The 19,076-nt window shown below is 29.2% G+C and overlaps 1 protein-coding gene across 2 annotated transcripts; it reads left to right on the forward strand.

The window, feature by feature from the left end:
* Positions 1-138: 138 nt before the first annotated feature.
* On the forward strand, positions 139-3,966 carry LOC112758053 (phosphoribosylamine--glycine ligase-like). 2 transcript variants are annotated; one of them, XM_025806622.3, is made up of 5 exons: positions 139-383; positions 671-955; positions 2,044-2,417; positions 2,626-3,156; positions 3,297-3,966. In XM_025806622.3, exons 2-5 carry the CDS (start codon positions 691-693, stop codon positions 3,711-3,713), a joined length of 1,587 nt encoding a protein of 528 aa, XP_025662407.1. In that variant the 5' UTR covers positions 139-383; positions 671-690; the 3' UTR covers positions 3,714-3,966. The 2 variants fall into 2 exon arrangements, with proteins under 2 accessions (XP_025662407.1, XP_025662416.1); XM_025806631.3 differs by having other exon boundaries at positions 2,047-2,417.
* The last annotated feature ends 15,110 nt before the right edge of the window (positions 3,967-19,076 follow it).

Consider the following 19,076-nt stretch of genomic DNA (forward strand, 5'->3'; position numbering starts at 1 on the left):
TGGATTAAAAATAAATTCAAATATTTTACTGTTAAACAACCGATTCAAATAATAATGTAAAACACTTTGTTTTTTATGTTGTCCAATAAATTAATTAGTTGTAAATATTATATTTATTTATTTTATAAAAAGTCTGATGATTTTTAAAACAAAAAGGAATGAGAGCGCATACAAGAAGCAGCCACTTCACGGCTTCTCCTATCTCCGCCACTCACATACTCCGCCGCCGCCACCACTCTTCACTCTTCAGCAGCCGTTGGCCGCCGTCACTGTCTCCTCGCCGCCATACTCTCCACCAGTAACAGCCAGCACCGCGTTAAATCCTCCAGCTGCCACCATCACACATCACTTACACTGACAACTCAACCCAGCACTCTTCTCAGGTTCTTTTTTTTTTTTTTTCCGTTTACTTGTTAATATAGTAAAAATATTATCTTTCTTTCTTTTTGTTTGTTTACTTATCGCCGTATTATCATCATTTTTGTTTAAAATAAAATACCCAATACTTTCACTTGTTTGTGTTATGAAGCACACGACCTGTTTGATGAAATGCCTGAACGAATTGTGTGCCTAATATTATAATCTTAATTTCTAAGCCTGGTTGCTCTTTGATTTATTTTGATGCTAATTTCTTTCAAACCATAATAAGTGCTTGAATTTTTGTTCATAGGGGATTAGTGAGTTGCAACAATGTCTTGTGCCACCTTCAATGTTGGAGCTTCTTTCAACCTTCATGGACGCTCTCATGTTGGAAATTCCAATCCATTTCATTTTAGAGTCCAACACTGTGTTTTGCACAAGCCTTCTTCTACTTCTCTCTTCATTCAGAACTTGAATTTGAGGAGCTCCAATGTTAGTGTTAGTGCCTCAAGTCCATTCCACAGTGTTTTCAAATGCTCTGCTCGGAACTCAGAGTCATCGGGTTCTGTTGGGGTTGATACAAACAATAGTTCTCGTAAGCACTGCGCTTACTCTTTTATCTTTTTAATTATAACTTCCCCCCCTTTTTTTAATTATCATTTAGTAGCATGTAACGTGTCCATGTTTCAGCTTGTGAGAAAAATTATTTTGACAAATTGCAGCTCAAATATTCTGAATAATTGAAAAACCAAAAACCGATTCTTTTCAACTAAAATATATATGATTTTCTGGTAAAATAAGGTGAAACAAATACACTAATAATTTCATCTACCAGTCTAACCATTTTTATGCCTTGCATTCTTTCGTTTTTTGGGGGAGAATCCATGTTCTAAAACCACAGTTGCATTGCATGGAGATGGAGTGAAATCTCAGCTAGAACTTCCTTGAAATGTTTTATGTTTATTCATAATGAACTTGTGCAGATATGTAGATGAATAGAAATGAAAGCTTTTAAGTAATTTATTAGCTGATGATAATATAGGAGCTTTTGTCTCTGATAAATGGATTTGAATTCAAACTTTTCAATGATGTGACTGTTTATTTTCACATGTTTGCTCACTTTATTTTCTTTTTACTGATTTTTATTTGTAATTTTAATATGCTTATGCAAAAGAAGAATATTTGTAATTTTCACATGTTAAAATTTTTATTTGTAATTTTAACATACTTGGATCCTTAACATCTTAGAATATCTGCGGATAATTCATAGTCAAAACTCGATAACATGAAACATGAAACATGAAACATGACAATACGCAGAATGGGGTCTTCGTTTTGGAGAAAACAACTTTGAACGTGGGAAATAGAAACTCTTAGATTGAGATTGAGATTCATTGCATATATCCATTGTTGGATTCTTTCTATCTTAATTAGAGCATGTTGAAGCGTAATTTTATTCTTCATTTCATTGTCTTATTTGCAATGTCTAGTTTAAGCTCCAAGATTATTATAAGCAGACATTAATATTGCTTTTTAGTTGTGGCAGAGAACGGTTGATGATAATTAAATTAGTGATTGACGGAGTCAAACTTTTCAATTCTGTGACATTGTCTTTATTTTTGCATGTTTGCTCACTTTCTTTAACTGATTTTTATTTGTAATTTTGATTTGCTTATGCAAAAGAAGAAAAGGTGATTGTTCTTGTAATTGGTGGAGGAGGACGCGAACACGCACTTTGCTATGCCTTGCAACGATCACCATCCTGTGATGCTGTATTTTGTGCCCCCGGCAATGCAGGAATTTCCAGCTCTGGAAATGCTACTTGCATTACAGACCTCAATGTCTATGATGCAGCAGCAGTAATCTCATTTTGTCACAAACAGGGGGTGGGACTTGTTGTTGTGGGACCCGAGGCTCCACTTGTTGCAGGTCTTGTAAATGAATTAGTTAAGGCAGGAATCCCAACATTTGGCCCATCTGCGGAGGCTGCAGCGTTGGAAGGTTCTAAGAATTTCATGAAGCATTTGTGTGACAAGTATGATATTCCAACTGCTAAGGTCTGTTTTCTCATTTATCAGATCAGTAATTGATCCTTATTCTATTGGAATATTTCTGCTTCTCTGTGCATATTTTTTCATGCATTTTTTCTAATAAGTAGTCTCATTGAATCTCGTAACATTCTAATTCTAAGAGGATTACTTAAACCTGTATTCTGTTGGTTTTTGGATGTGTAATTTCTTATTAATCCTCGATTAATTAATGCAGTACAAAACATTTACAGACCCATCCGTTGCAAAACAATATATTCAAGAACAAGGAGCTCCAATTGTTATCAAAGCAGATGGACTGGCTGCTGGAAAAGGAGTTACTGTTGCCATGTCACTGGAAGAGGCGTATGAAGCTGTAGATTCAATGCTGGTAAAGGGTGATTTTGGTTCTGCAGGTTGTAGGGTCATTGTTGAGGAGTATCTAGAGGGAGAAGAAGTATCATTTTTCGCATTGGTTGATGGAGAAAATGCAATTCCACTTGAATCCGCTCAGGACCATAAACGCGTTGGTGATGGCGATACGGGGCCTAATACTGGCGGCATGGGTGCGTACTCTCCAGCTCCAATATTAACCAAGGAACTTCAGTCAATAGTAATGGATCATATTATCACCCCGACAGTGAAAGGAATGTCAGCAGAAGGTTGCAAGTTTGTTGGCGTTTTGTATGCTGGTCTTATGATTGAGAAGAAATCTGGCATGCCTAAGTTAATCGAGTATAATGTGCGATTCGGCGATCCAGAGTGCCAGGTTAGTTAAAGTCATGAGATGCTTGTTTGCAACACATCATGATGATCATAGATATTCACATAATGTATGTTTATGTTACTAATGTTGAGGCTGTGTTGTTAATTGATGTATTTCATTTTCCCTTTGGGAATTTTAAACAGGTTCTCATGGTTCGGTTGGAGTCTGATCTGGTACAAGTCCTGCTTGCGGCTTGCAAAGGAGAGCTCAGTGGGGTATCTCTGAACTGGTCACCCGGGTCGGCCATGGTAGTGGTAATGGCAAGTAAGGGATATCCCGGGAAATACGAGAAGGGAACTTTGATTAAAAACCTCGAACAAGCCGAGCATGCTGCCCCTGGCATAAAGATATTCCATGCAGGAACTGCTTTTGACTCTGAGGGAAGATTCATTGCAACTGGTGGGCGTGTTCTTGGTGTAACAGCCAAGGGAGACAGTCTTGAAGAAGCATGTGATCGAGCCTATCGAGCCATCGACGAGATTAACTGGCCAGAAGGCTTCTATCGCCGGGATATTGGTTGGAGAGCCCTTCCTAAAAAACAATATGCTACTAAAGGTTGAACTATTGGAAGAGTCATATTTAGGCACTGATCAATAACTGTCAATAAGGTACAAGCGCATGAGATTTCCTCAATTCCTCCAAGTAATGAGGAATTCTCCTCATCTGATGAATTTTGTAATTTATTTTTGTATAACAAGGTAATGTGGTTACAGCATAAACCATTTGGTGCTGAATGGGGAACCCCATTTCCATCGTTTATTGCTCGTCCCCCAAGAGTATGGTTCTTTTGGTCACATACAACGTTTCATAAAATCACTGTCTAGTTCCTTTTACGTTTTTTTTTTTTTAATTTTATGTTTTTGGTTTCAAACTCTCAATGAACCATCCTTTCTGAGCATTGTGGAAATGGGCTGGACCTAGCTGAGTTCTGGCTCAAATGAGTCTATTCTATATAATATGGCCTAAATTTAGGACTAGGTTTGAGTCCGACATGTTTAAAAAATCGAGAAGTCTTTTTAGTTTTTATTCGAACGTTTGCTCCATGAAGTATAATTTAAAATCATAGATTCAAATTAATACCGAAAAAAATATCATAGATTCAAATCAAAATTGACATCAGATATATACTTAAGAGTTTATAATTCATAATTCATTTATATCAATTCATACAACCTTACCGACAATTATTTTCATAAACATAAACTAGATTCAAAATTTACTAAAAGTAATATATGTCAAATATGGTAAAACTGATCTAGTACTAATTTCATGTTTTTGGACACTTTCTTTCAACCAAAAAGAATTAGCACAAATTCATAACTTAGGAAGAGTTTCAAGTATATTAGCAATATTGGTGTTTTAGCTGTTGATTTCAATAATAAAACATATACATAACTGAAATTAACAGTTAAAATCATTGAAACACTAATATTCTTAGTATACTTGTGAATTTTTCCATAACTTATTCAATTTTATATCATCAATTTATCTCGCATATCAATAAAACATGTGAAATTATCCCATGTTCTAAAGGATTAAAAGCAAACAAAATACTATTGTAAATAAAATTTCTGTGCAGTTATTGCTATTGTAAATAATGTATTGTTGTTAAATAGGATTTTATGGAAATATGAAATTTATTAAAAAAAATCCTTGTTAAACCAGTGTGCTTTTCACATGTGATGAAATAATAAATAGATAAACGACAAACAAACAATGGCAAAATAATGACACGAAAAAAAGTAATTGTCGGGCCGTTTTGGGCCGGGCCCATTTCTATTTCTTTGTCGATTGCTGTGAGGGGCGGTTCTGAACACAATCCCTCTTTGGATCAAAATGAAGATCACTTGCCTTTGTAACATGCATGAAAAAGACAACTATGGCAACTGAGCACATGCCTTGTTATGTTTTTCTTCTCTTCTTTTTCTTTTGGGAAAAGAAATCGAATTTTATATGATCATCTAATTAGAATCATGCATTTGGATAATATTTTAAATAATTAATTTAAAAATTAATTACTTTTATTAATATAAGTTATATAACAATGCATGAATTATTTATATAAGATTCTTTTACTAAATGAAAATTAAATTCCAAAAAACTAATTCGATAAAGAACTTATAAAATTCTATGAAATAAGCATGTTTCACGATAAAGAATTTATAATTTATATACTTTACAATACAAAATAACATTGAAATGCAGTAATAATTATAGTAAATTACGGTAGTAATTTTCGGGGCCAAGTATCATTGATTGTGAATTTGTGATTTAACATATTTATCAAAATCTATTAATTAAACTATGCTTTTACATCATCAACACGTACAAATTAAATCACCATTTTTATTTTTTATTTTTAATATTTAACATGCATGGATTCTTAACATATCTTAGAATATCTGCGTATCATTCATAGTCAAAACTCGATAGCATGAACACATGACAATACGCGGAATGTGGTCTTCGTTTGGAGACTTAGAAAACTCAAACTTTGAACGTGGAAATTAGAAACTATCTTAGATTGAGATTGAGATTCATTGTATACATCCATTGTTGGATTCTATCTATCTTAATTAGAACATGTTGATGAAGCGCAATTTTATTCTTCATTTCATTGTCTTATTTGCAATTTATAATTAATGCTCCAAGATTATTATAGGCAGACATCAATATAATGTTGCTTTTTAGTTGTGGCAGACAACGGTTGATGATAATTAAATTAGTGATTGGCGGAGTTATTTTCGTAAAGATTGAGGTAATAATCCAATGATGTTATCATTATTTATTTTTTGAAAACAATACGTTCAAGAATGATAATTTCCCCACCTTAATTGTAGTAACCATAGGGTTGAATAATTTAAACTAGGGTTATTTTAGTAGTAATTTTTGTTCGAAGTGAGCTCACTAGTCCAGTTAAATAAGTGTTGGGTTCGAATTTCGTTTTATACATGTTATTAGCTAGTGATAAATCCTTAAAAGAGCTCCAATCTATGACAGATTAGAACTTAGTCTATCAAGTTAAGAGATACTGTGAAAAAAAATTTACTTCCTTTTTAAAATTTTAATAGAGTTGAATTCAATACTTGTTTACTTAACAAAATCTATTTCTATTAAATGTAGTCGGCCAATGAATCAAATGTGTCATTATGTCGTGTCCGTGAATAAGAATACGATAAAATTTTAAGCTAAAATTTTTAGATATGGATAATTTTGATGTGAAATACGACAATATTTGTTCATTTTAATATTTTACACTGCTATGATAGTAGTACAAAATGTCACTGATATTTTGTAAAACAAATATTTGTTTAAATATAAAAAGATAAAACGTCACCAACGTTTTGTAAAAAAAATATTTTTTAATTATAAAAAGACAAAATGTTATTGACGTTTTGTAAAAAAAAATATTATTTTAGTTATAAAATAAGAAAATATCACTGACGTTTTGTAAAAAAATATTATTTTAATTATATAAAAAAAAACGTCATTGACATCTTGTAAACACCCACAATAACATTTAACACCTAATTTAAATTACTTTTAAAGACTTCACCACTTATAATCCAATATACAAAAATAGAAGTTCTAAAATTTTATGTATGTTAATTGTCGCAAACCAAACACAATCCTATATGCATGGATTTAAATATGAAAAGAATTCATATTTTTTATTCAATAGAAAATAAACAATTTAATCTTAACAAGGTTATTATTGGTATTTATTTTGATCCTATTAACAAAACTTTTACCCAATGAGTGTCCATTAGAAAGTTTTGTAGTCTCTAAATTGTTAGAAGCCACACTTGATTGCTATTATAGCATGTTTAGATTTCTACCTAGAAAGTTACATATCATTACATAGGTACAAAATTCTATCTTATATAGTAATTTTTATTCAAGAGCCATAATATTAGAGCTTGAAACAAACATATAAACATAATCATAATCAAGCAGAAACTAAATTAATTAAATCACATGATCACCATATACATGAATGTGATCTCCCAAAATTATAGGAAAGAACTAAGAAAATGCATATGCACTCCACTATCTTAGTTATATTTATGTTTTACAATTTCCTTTCCAAATCTTTTATAAAATAAAGTTTTTGTCCATATAAAAGCTATTATTATATGGCATATTTTATTGACCTACATATACTTAGCTTTTAGTGGAAGTTGGATTATTAGCTAGTTATAAAAATCATATAAAATATTATTTTACGATTAAAAAAATTGATTTTATTTTGGAAAAGTATTAATTAGATAATATTGAATGACTAGACATAAAGTTATTCTATCAATCAATATATATTAGTACTATATAAGAATACAAATGCAAACTAGAGAGTTCCTATATATTAAAAGCAACATAAAATGTTATCATGATTTAAGTTAGAAATGTTAGCATCGACCTTTTAATTTTCATTTTCCAAGGCCCTGCAATTTTTGGGAGCGTAAAAAGAAAAAGAAAGAAAGAGTAGTATTCAGGGAACCAAGCCTTATTCTTTATTTTACTGTATAAATAATGTATTTTTAAAAATTTATATTTATATCTTTATTTTTATAAGAATGCATATTTCTTATTAACTATTCAGTTCTTTAGGTTTTGGACGGGTCGGTGGAATTCTTGGAATGAGTTGGTGAGAACCGGCTTTGATATGGACCTAGAGGATGAGAACGGAGACTTCATGACCTCCCGAACTGCTGTGGTGTGAAGGAAGTACTACCTGCAATGACACTCCGACACTCAAATCAGAGATAATACAAATAGCGGTGAGAGTAATGGTGTAGTGACGTACTGTGAGGGAGGGGTAGAACTCTCCCCATATATACCCTGTCAGTAGAACGGATCTCATAGGAGAGGTCTCCTTCTTGAAAGCTTCCTCTCCTTGCTATCGCATAGCTAACTGCCAGGGGACAAATGCCTGGGTTGCAATCCAGACGTACGAGGCCCATTAGGTCGGTCGCTCGGGCGAGTCGGACAATATACTAACCAAGTTGGGCTAGAACATTAACATAGTTAATACTTAAAACACATTTATTATTATTCTTTAGTTAGTTAACAACATGAGTGTTAAGAGTCATATATATTATTTACATGAGTTAGTTCATGTAGTTGATATGAAAAAATATTATTTATATATTAAAATTTAATTATTAAATTAGCTAGTGATCATATTTATATATAAATATATATTTTAATATATATTTAAAATTTTAAGTTTTTAATATATATTTTACAATAATAATAAATTTAGTGACAAATTTTTATTTTATATATGTGTGTATGTATATGTATGTATCAGAGAATTTAATTTTAATATATTAATAATATAAAATATTTTTTATAGTCATATAATTATATTTATTTTTTTAGATGACTATTCACATTATCAACTTGTAAAATTATTATTTTATCAAAATTAAATTATATATACATACATATAAATAAAAGATTAAGATTATTGATTTGTATGTAGCCCGTCAATTAAACAAGTAATTAAGCTAAGAATTTAATTTGTTGATAGTTGATAGGTATAGGCCTATAGGGTATCCATTCACATATCTGAAGAAGAATTGAAGAATGATAGATGTATGTGAGTTTCATGCACAGATCTCGAGGTTATCTAATTTGTTCAAAAGTCGAATCCAAACTACATCTGAAACGACATCTTATACATCACTTCACTGTTCTTATACATCTTCTTTGTCTCTGAAACGACATCTGAAAATTCGTAGTAATTATTATTTTCATTTAGACACAGACCTTCTGCATCTCACCCCCCATAGCTTCACTCACTCAATCACTTTTTCCTCTTTTTTATTTATGATTTTGTTAACAGATTAATATTTTAAAATTATATTAAATTTAAATTTTCAATGTATGTGCTATAATATTATTAATAAAAGTTTTAATTTATGAAAAATATATAATAAATATATTAAAATTTGAATTTTTGTATTTTATATTTTTTATCATTCTTTTAATTAATAATATATATTAACCCACATGATACTAGTAGAATCAAATCTTTTATTTATTTATTTTAAGTCTTATTAGTAAGTGTTTTAAAGATATTTTTAAAATATCAAAAATAAAAATTTCGAATAAAAAAGAATAAATTAATTATCACAATATAAAATATTTAAATATTAATAATTCTAACTATTATATATATATATATATATATATATATATAAACTAATTTGTTATTTATTAAAAATTACACTATTTCACACTATCCAAAAAACAAGTTATTGGATAATTTTATAAAACGATTTTTGGATACTTTTAAGAAAAATCTAACATCCAATATTTAAAAAATTCTTACACCAATTTGATTTTAAGAAAATAATTAATTTATTATTGTTAAAAATAGTTGTTGTGTAGAAAGACTAAAAAGAGTAAAAGGAAGACAAAGTGGGCTAAGTGGGTGAGATTTCCGGCGGCTTGTCGCACGTGTGCATTATTGGGCCTTACTGGGCTCTGTGGGCTGGGCCCCACACCATCACGACCATAACTTGTTCACTGTGTGACACTGTGAGTCTGTGATATATTTAACATTTTTAAAATAAAAAATAATATTTACTTGTAATAATGTAAATTTAATAATAATTCAATCTTTATTTTGTTTACTTTATAAATTTTTTGGATTTTTTTTTTTGCATTCTATTTTTCTTTCGACACGTAGTATCCTTTTTTGCAACCTTACTCTATATCTTTGTCGGCAACATGCATACATCTACTTCTGTTTACCATATATTTGTCATAGCTTTTCCTTCTTTTTTTTTTAATTTTTGGGGCTAGCTTTCTTGCTTTCCTTAGTTTATATACCTAAAAAAAAAAACTTAGAAAATATAAAAAGGTACATTATAAACTTCAAATCACAATAAGTATACTCGTTAATAAATAAATAAAGAAAGATATATGGATTGGATTCTCTCGATTTATTTTTATTTGAGAGGATGAAGTGATATATTTTATTGTATTTATATTTTATAAACAAAAAAATATAAAAATATTAAAAAATAAAATATTATATTGTATACCTTCAATTTTTAAAAAAATAAGAGAATTCATTCATAAGATAATAAAAAAAGTAACTATTTATATTAAGGATACTTTTATATCATTCTTTAGTATTTTTAATTCTAACATCAAAGTGAACACTTGGTTAAAAAAACAAAGATACAGTATCATTTTAGTAAAAAAAAATTGAATATAATTTTAAAAAATTGTAAATTTTCTCAAAATAAAATACACAGGCTAATTTCAAAAATATAGTCTAATTTTTTTTTTTTTTTGCATATTGCGAAAAACAACTTTTTTAAGCTACGTTTGTTTCTAAGAACAGGACGGGACAAGACATTGAGAATATGATAGAATAAGATACTGATAGATAGAAACATAAAATTTTATATTCTTATATTTTGTTTGATGATAAACTAGAACAAATTATGAAAATTTAATTTATTCTCATTTTTTTATTCAAAAAATTTGAGATGAAAAATATAATAATAAAAAGTATAATTATGAAAAATTAATAAAAATAATAAAAAAATAAAAAATAAAAATAAATTGTGTCCCATTGTATATTATTTTTGTCCATGTCTCCTCTGTCAAATATGATTTTGTGTCTCTGTGTCCCTGTCTTAATGTTCTGTCTTTAAAAACAAACACAGCCTAAATTTGTACAAGTTGCAAAAAACAGAATTATTCATACCATTAAAGTACTCTTTTATTTAAAAAAAAATCAAAAAAATTAATTTCTCACTATTTTATCTTTACTTTTTAGAATTATTTTATTACGAAGATAATCTTATCTTAAAGTACTAATAAAAGTCTAAAATGAAAATGGAAGTGAATGTAGAATATATAGTAGGAGGAGAAGAAGTAGATGATATATGTGTTTTAATTTGCATTTTCCAAGAAGAAATGACATGAATCAATGAAATGAAGAGAAGGAGAAGAAGAGTTGCATAAATCAAGCAAAAAGTGTAATGATTACACATACATCCATCACCATCCATCAAATGCTTTCTTTGCACAGAGTATTCGCCATTCCCCATGCATTCTCTTTCTCATCCCTCAACCCTTCTTTCCTTTCTTTTCATAATCCCCTATACCCTACCTATTATTTATATATTAACATTATCACAAATATTATTCACTAATTACATATTCTTCATAATTAATTAATTATTAATTATACATTTAAATCATTTTTCATTAATAAAATAAAAAAACAAATATGGTTAAAAATTACTCATATTAAAATAATATTTATTATTAAAAAGATAAACATAACTATATTGTAACCAAACTAATGGCGCAAATTATTTTTGATATTGGGGTATAAATAGTATTTTTTAGAATTATAAATAATAAGAGTGTTATTCTTAAATGTGGAACTTTTTTTATTTAAAATTTGGAAATCAGACCCTGCAATTTATTTGGAAATAAAAATCGGACCATCCGATTTATAAAGAGCAAAAAGTCGAACCCTCCAATTTGTAATTTTTTTAAAAAAAATAATAATAACAAACAAATCGGACTCTCTAATTTGATATTTAAGAAATTTTAAAAATCAAGTTACAACATAATCGATAGGTTCGATTACTAATTTTCGTATCAAAATAAAACACATACACACACCGACAGAATTGAATTGCACACATTTATCTTTCATAATATTTTTTATATTGATCATGTAAATAATAATTTTAAAAAATAAATATAATTATATGATTGTGTAAACTATTTTATACTATTAATATATCAAAATTAAATTCAAATTAATAATGATTGATATAATCTTGAAAGTTCTTAAAAATATTAAACCTGAAATTTCATTATTGGCATTGATACTCCCCAATGTGAGAACTGAGAATGTGTTTAGAAGCTTCTGGTTTTCTATTTTTAATTTGACGGGCCTACTTTGCTAATATTGTTCTGCAGGAATTATTGTTGATTTGAATAATTTTATTAAATTTATAATTAGATTTTTATATTATTTTTATTTATAATTCAATTTTATAATATTTTTAATTTTATAATTAAATTATTTTTATATAAAAATATTAAAATTAATAAATTATTTTTTTAAATATATATTCAAAAATTTAATTAGATTATTAATTTATAAATATTTTTAATTTATAAAAAATATTTAAATAAAAAAATTTAATTATAAAATTAAAAATAATATATAAATTTAATTAAAAAAATTATAAATATAATGAAATTATAAAAATTAATAAAATAATTAACTAAAAAATGATATACCACTTGCAAATAATTAAGAATAATTCCTTATTTGATATATATTTAATTATATTTTTCACATAAGTCAATATTCAATTATCTTTAATATAATGTGTTATTTCTAGTCAAATCACATTCCGATTAAATCTGATGTCCTATTAAGTTCCGACAAATTTATAATTTAATCATGCTATTTGTATATGAATATTTTCCCTCATAGTTCGGTTACAAGGTTAGTTTAAGCTTTCTCAAAATCCAAAACTTGCATTTCATTTTATATGAGGCATCATGAATTTACACGTGATCTTCGTGCAAGCTATGCACATATCAATGGCTATGAGTGTTTTCATGGTTATTATTAACAAAATAATAATTTATCAAGTTTTCAGATGCGAAAGAATTTAGTTTTTTATATATAAATATCACATTTAATTATGTACATAAATAAATGAAGAAAATAATTATGTTAAATGTGAATGTTATACATTTTTTTATTGGTGAATATATGTGGTATATACGAAAATTATTTTTTATATTGGGGTGAAAATAGTGTTTTTTAGGATTATGGATGATAAAAGTGTTATTCTTAAATGTGAAATTCTTTTATTTAAAATATGGAAATCGGACCCTCCAATTTTTTTGTGTATAAAAATCGGATCATATGATTTATTAGTAACATAAATCAGACCCTCCGATTTATGATTTTTTTTTTAAATCACAACAAACAAATTGGACCCTCTGATATTAAACAAATTTTAAAAATTAACTTACAAAATAATCAGACTCTGCAATTACTTATTCCCATATCAAAATAAAATCACATGCACTCAACAAATTTGAATTATACACATTTATCTTTCATAATAAAATTTTTAGCCTAGTCTATATTCATATTATATTAATGTGTTATAAAAAAGAAAATATTTTATTTATTATTTAGTAAATGTAATATTTTTATTAAAATATTCTGAAAATATACGAGGAGAATATATACAAAGTATATCGTATATTTTTTTAAATTCATTTTTTATACTCATAACTTTTAAAGAAAAATAATTAAATAAGATAAACCCTCATATATAGTAGTTATGTTCATATAAAATTAAAAAAAATGATTAGATAACAATTTAATTAAATATATTAAATTATTTAATAATTTTTAATTAATAATTTTATATAAAAATAATTATATGTGAAATTTTCGCAAACCAAAAACAGACTAAATTACTTTATGGGATAAAAATAAAATAAAGAGTATTTACTTATTTTAATTCTCAAAGAATTTTAAATCAGACATTTTAGTTCTCAACTAAAATTAATTTTTTGATTGGTCCCTAATAATTAATTTCATCAATCATTTAGATTCTTTACTCCGTCAACTCTAACGAAAGACAAAATAATTTCTGACAACACTAACATGGGACAAAATGGTCCCTAACCTCCTCTGTTCAGAAATGACATTGTCTCTTCTAATTTCCATCATATCTCGCATAACACTAACAATTTAGTACTGTAACTTCAAGCTACACAATACACACTCTACAACTTTAATATTCATAAGAAAAAAAATTCTCAACTCATCTTCAATATATCTCATGAATCTAGACAGCAAATCTGATTCGTTAAAACTCGTCGCCGTCACCATCTCCCCCCTCCTCTGCCCTATCATTTCCATGACCACATTGTCTATCACTCCAACCGCTTCCTTTAGCTTCTTCTTCGAACCAATATTCAGTAATCACTTCAGTTTTCATATGAGTGGTAACGACAACATTACTCGTTGCACTGATAACTTGGATGCGAGGTCGAAACTGTCTGCCAACTTGGACTCTGGAAAAGAATGAATGAAGTACTCGGGGTCCATTTCAAATGAGAATTTGCATATGATGTCGAAAGATAATCTTCTCACGATATCCTAATATCCAATAATCTATATTGCTTGTTGAAGAGTGGAGAAAGACATGCCTTTGAGATAGTTGTGGAACTTGGTGTTGAGGATGTGGTTGATATTCAGGGTTGGAGGTGATGCTGTTATCGACGACATGGAAGTTGATGCTTCTAGTGGATGAAGTGCGGAGGAAGTGGGTGTACCAGTCACAGAGAATTATGAAGTATGTGGTCCATGACATGTTGAGGTAGATGCGACACATATGACAGTTACACCATGGCTTGATATTGGAGCTGAAGAGAATGAAGGAAAAGATGGAAAAAAAGACTGCGAATATGAAGAAAGAGGTGTGAATGTTTGGGTTATGCGAGATACGATGAAAATTGGAGAAGAACAGTGTCGTTTTCGAACAAAGGGATCATAGATCATTTTATTCCCTATTAGAGTTGTCGGGGATCATTTTGTCCCCTCTTAGAGTTGACAGGGACCATTTTGTCTTTCATTAGAGTTGATGAAACCAGGGACCTAAGTGACTGAAGGAATTAATTGTTAAGAACCAATCGAGTAATTAATTTTAGTTAAAAACTAAAGTGTCTAGTCTAAAATTTTTTGAGAATCAAAGGATTAATCTCTACATACAAGTGTTTTACATTTACAAGCTTTATAAGTCTGAACGAAATCCACCTATTAAATAGTTACAGAAATACACCCAAACAGTTACAGAAATATACCTAGAGGATTACACAAATACACCTAAAGAATTTAAAAAATACACCCAAAACAGGAGGAAACAATATATTTCTTCTTGAAATCTTTTAATATTTTGCTGGTTAAGGATGAAACACATGGCAGAGACAATCTAAAAAATATAGAAAAATAGTAAAATAGTACCTTGAATAATGTTTTTTCTTTTTTCTAGTAAATCAATAAACCATAGCCATCCACCGGTTTGAGCGTTGCCGGTAGATCTCCTATTTCGGAGAACGAGTCGCAGAAACACTTAATCGTGAACTTAGGGTGTGTTTGGCAAACACGTTAGGGAGGAGAGAAGCCCGTTTGAGCTTCTTGAAAGTTTCACTTTGATGTTTGGCAATTTTTATCTTTGTGAACGCAGAATTGATTCTGCCTCTGAACCCACGTTTAGGAGAAGCTCAAATTTGTAGCTTCTGCATTTCACGTTTCAGGTTTCATGTTTAGGAGAAGCTAAAATATTTCTTTTTTACTAACCCTACCCTTCATTTTCTTCTATAAGAATGATACTAGTAACTATTATCTTCACAGTCATTCTTTGTAGTACTTTCTATTTCTTCATAATTTTTTAGTTCCATTTTTTTCATCAAAATCGTTCAAATTTATTTCAATCACTAACAAATTGAAATTTTTTTATTTTTATTTGATTTTATTCATATGAATTTTATTTACGTTTGATGGTATTTTTTTGTTCATATGATATATGTTGTTGGTTTTATGGAATTTTTATTATTTCTTATCTGTATAATTTTTTTTATTCTTTGATGTACTCTATTTTTGTTTTGTATTAATTTTTTTATTTTTTATTCTGAATTTGTAAAATTTGTAATTGTAATTGTAATTATTATATACTACGTTTATTATCAAAATTTTGAATAATATAAATTATGATCCTATAAAAAAAGGACAAAATAAATAAAAAATTAATTATAAGTAACAATAGAGTCGTAAATAATAAAAATTTATAGTCTAAAATAATACTAAATTAAAGAGTACTGACGATACTAAAAAAAATTATAGAATATTTTCTTTTTGTGTGACATTATAAAATTTATAGTACTCTCTTTTATATTTTTATTTTTTATTGTATTTATTTTATTTATATGATAAATATTTTTTATATTATTTTTTATAGTATTCTGATTTTGCAGGTATATAAAATTGATGTCTATTTTAATAATTTTTCATCTAAAAGTGATTTTGAGTAGTATAATCCAAACAACATTTATTTTACTATAATCAATTTTGATATAAAGATTACTAAACATAAATCACGTTAACCCAAACTAACTTATCATCAAAATCAATTTTACAAAATCAATTTTATGCAAACTCTGGTTTGCAAACTGTAATCCAAACACACACTTAGAAGTTGATAATCCATCGTTGCAATCATGTTGATGGCAAAGGGAAGCCAAGTGTACAACATCTACAAGTACAAAGAGCTTATTGATTTCAAGCACAACAAAAAATAATTAGCTAACACTAATTTTTTTCAACACTAGAGTTGTGAATTGCAGTTACCTTGAACGGCGAGCATGGCGTCAAGGAAGAAGTGGCGGAAAAGAAGGGGCGCGTGGTTTTTTTTTTTTTGATTTGGAGCAATTTGTATAATTTGTAAATTAAAAAAGATTTGTATGTGTAACAGGCCTCAGAATCAAAATGAGTAAATACTCTAAATTAAAATATTACATCCCGATATAAGTGGTGCATTTAGGAGACATGTGGATTAACTTGTTAATTATACTATTGGTAAATAATCATTGTTTTTTAATATGGGCTCCGCTACACATACAAGCAAATAACGTATACAATCCTTACAAGTTGGCCCAACTCAGGTTTAATCCACGCGCACTCCCTCCCTTTAAATGGAGCATCAATTTCACGCGCGTCACTCGAACGATTACGCTTCAAAAAAACCGCTCGTTATGGCTCACTCTTCCTCTTCTCCTTCAAAGATAACACAAATCCTCAAGTTTCGAGCAACATTCCAAACTGAAGAGACATTTGAACTCGTCGCGAATAATATCAGAAACCATCAACAAAATATTATTCAAGGTACGTTATTGTTTTACTCATCTTGTACATTTTCCACATTTCTGTTTCTGATTTCGAAATCGAAGAACTATGTTTTACTGTTCTTCTATGTTCTTCTAGGTTTTATTGATCTTCTTGTTCTAAGAAATTGAACACATACATGGTGTAAATATATTTGATCCAATTATAAGTAATTTTTTTTTTCCATAATTAAACTCTCTCTGGTGTATTCAAAATGTCTGATTTACAGGTACTATAATATGAAGTGGTGATCCAGATAGATTGGAACCCATATATGACGGTCTGCATAATACACCCAAACACAGACTATAAATACACCCGATAAAAAATTAAATTTACACATCTGCTGCAGATTTTAACCCAATACTACCTGAAAGCCACTTGTTGTCCACAAGACCAAAATTAATTAAACTCTCTCTAGTGTATTCAAAATTTCTGATTTACAGGTACTATAATATGAAGTGGTGATCCAGATAGATTGGAACCCATATATGACAGTCTGCATAGAGATCTGCATAATACACCCAAACACAGACTATAAATACACCCGATAAAAAATTAAATTTACACCTCTGCTGCAGATTTTAACCCAACACTACCTGAAAGCCACTTGTTGTCCACAAGACCAAAATTAATTAAACTCTCTCTGGTGTATTCAAAATGTCTGATTTACAGGTACTATAATATGAAGTGGTGATCCAGATAGATTGGAACCCATATATGACGGTCTGCATAGAGATCTGCATAATACACCCAAACACAGACTATAAATACACCCGATAAAAAATTAAATTTACACCCTTGCTGCAGATTTTAACCCAACACTACCTGAAAGCCACTTGTTGTCCACAAGACCAAAATTAATTAAACTCTCTCTGGTGTATTCAAAATGTCTGATTTACAGGTACTGTAATATGAAGTGGTGATCCAGATAGATTGGAACCCATATATGACGGTCTGCATAGAGATCTGCATAATACACCCAAACACAGACTATAAATACACCCGATAAAAAATTAAATTTACACCTCTGCTGCAGATTTTAACCCAACACTACCTGAAAGCTACTTGTTGTCCACAAGTTCAAAATTAATTAAACTCTCTCTAGTGTATTCAAAATGTCTGATTTACAGGTACGATAATATGAAGTGGTGATCCAGATAGATTGGAACCCATATATGACGGTCTGCATAGAGATCTGCATAATACACCCAAATACAGACTATAAATACACCCGATGCTGCAGATTTTAACCCAACACTACCTGAAAGCCACTTGTTGTCCACAAGATCAAAATTAATTAAACTCTCTCTAGTGTATTCAAAATGTCTGATTTACAGGTACTATATTATGAAGTGGTGATCTAGATAGATTGGAACCCATATATGACGGTCTGCATAGAGATCTGCATAATACACCCAAACACAGACTATAAATACACCCGATAAAAAATTAAATTTACACCTCTGCTGCAGATTTTAACCCAACACTACCCGAAAGCCACTTGTTGTCCACAAGACCAAAATTAATTAAACTCTGGTGTATTCAAAATGTCTGATTTACAGGTACTATAATATGAAGTGGTGATCCAGATAGATTGGAACCCATATATGACGGTCTGCATAGAGATCTGCATAATACACCCAAACACAGACTATAAATACACCTGATAAAAAATTAAATTTACACCTCTGCTGCAGATTTTAACCCAACACTACATGAAAGCCACTTGTTGTCCACAAGACCAAAGTTTAGCAGAAAATCATTCCAATTCATATCAAATGAGTCTTTGCTATGAGAGTTTCATTTTCCCTCTCTGCTACATGTAATTAATTGATTCTTAATCTCGTTTTCCTTTCTATTTGTGCTCCGAACTCTTGTAGAAAAACCTGCAATCTTGGTATAGTTCCTGTAAAATTTTCCAGCTTTTTCAAGTGTGGTAAAGGTCATTCCAACC

The sequence above is a fragment of the Arachis hypogaea genome, chromosome 2, assembly GCF_003086295.3.
Source record: "Arachis hypogaea cultivar Tifrunner chromosome 2, arahy.Tifrunner.gnm2.J5K5, whole genome shotgun sequence".
Lineage (NCBI taxonomy): Eukaryota > Viridiplantae > Streptophyta > Magnoliopsida > Fabales > Fabaceae > Arachis > Arachis hypogaea.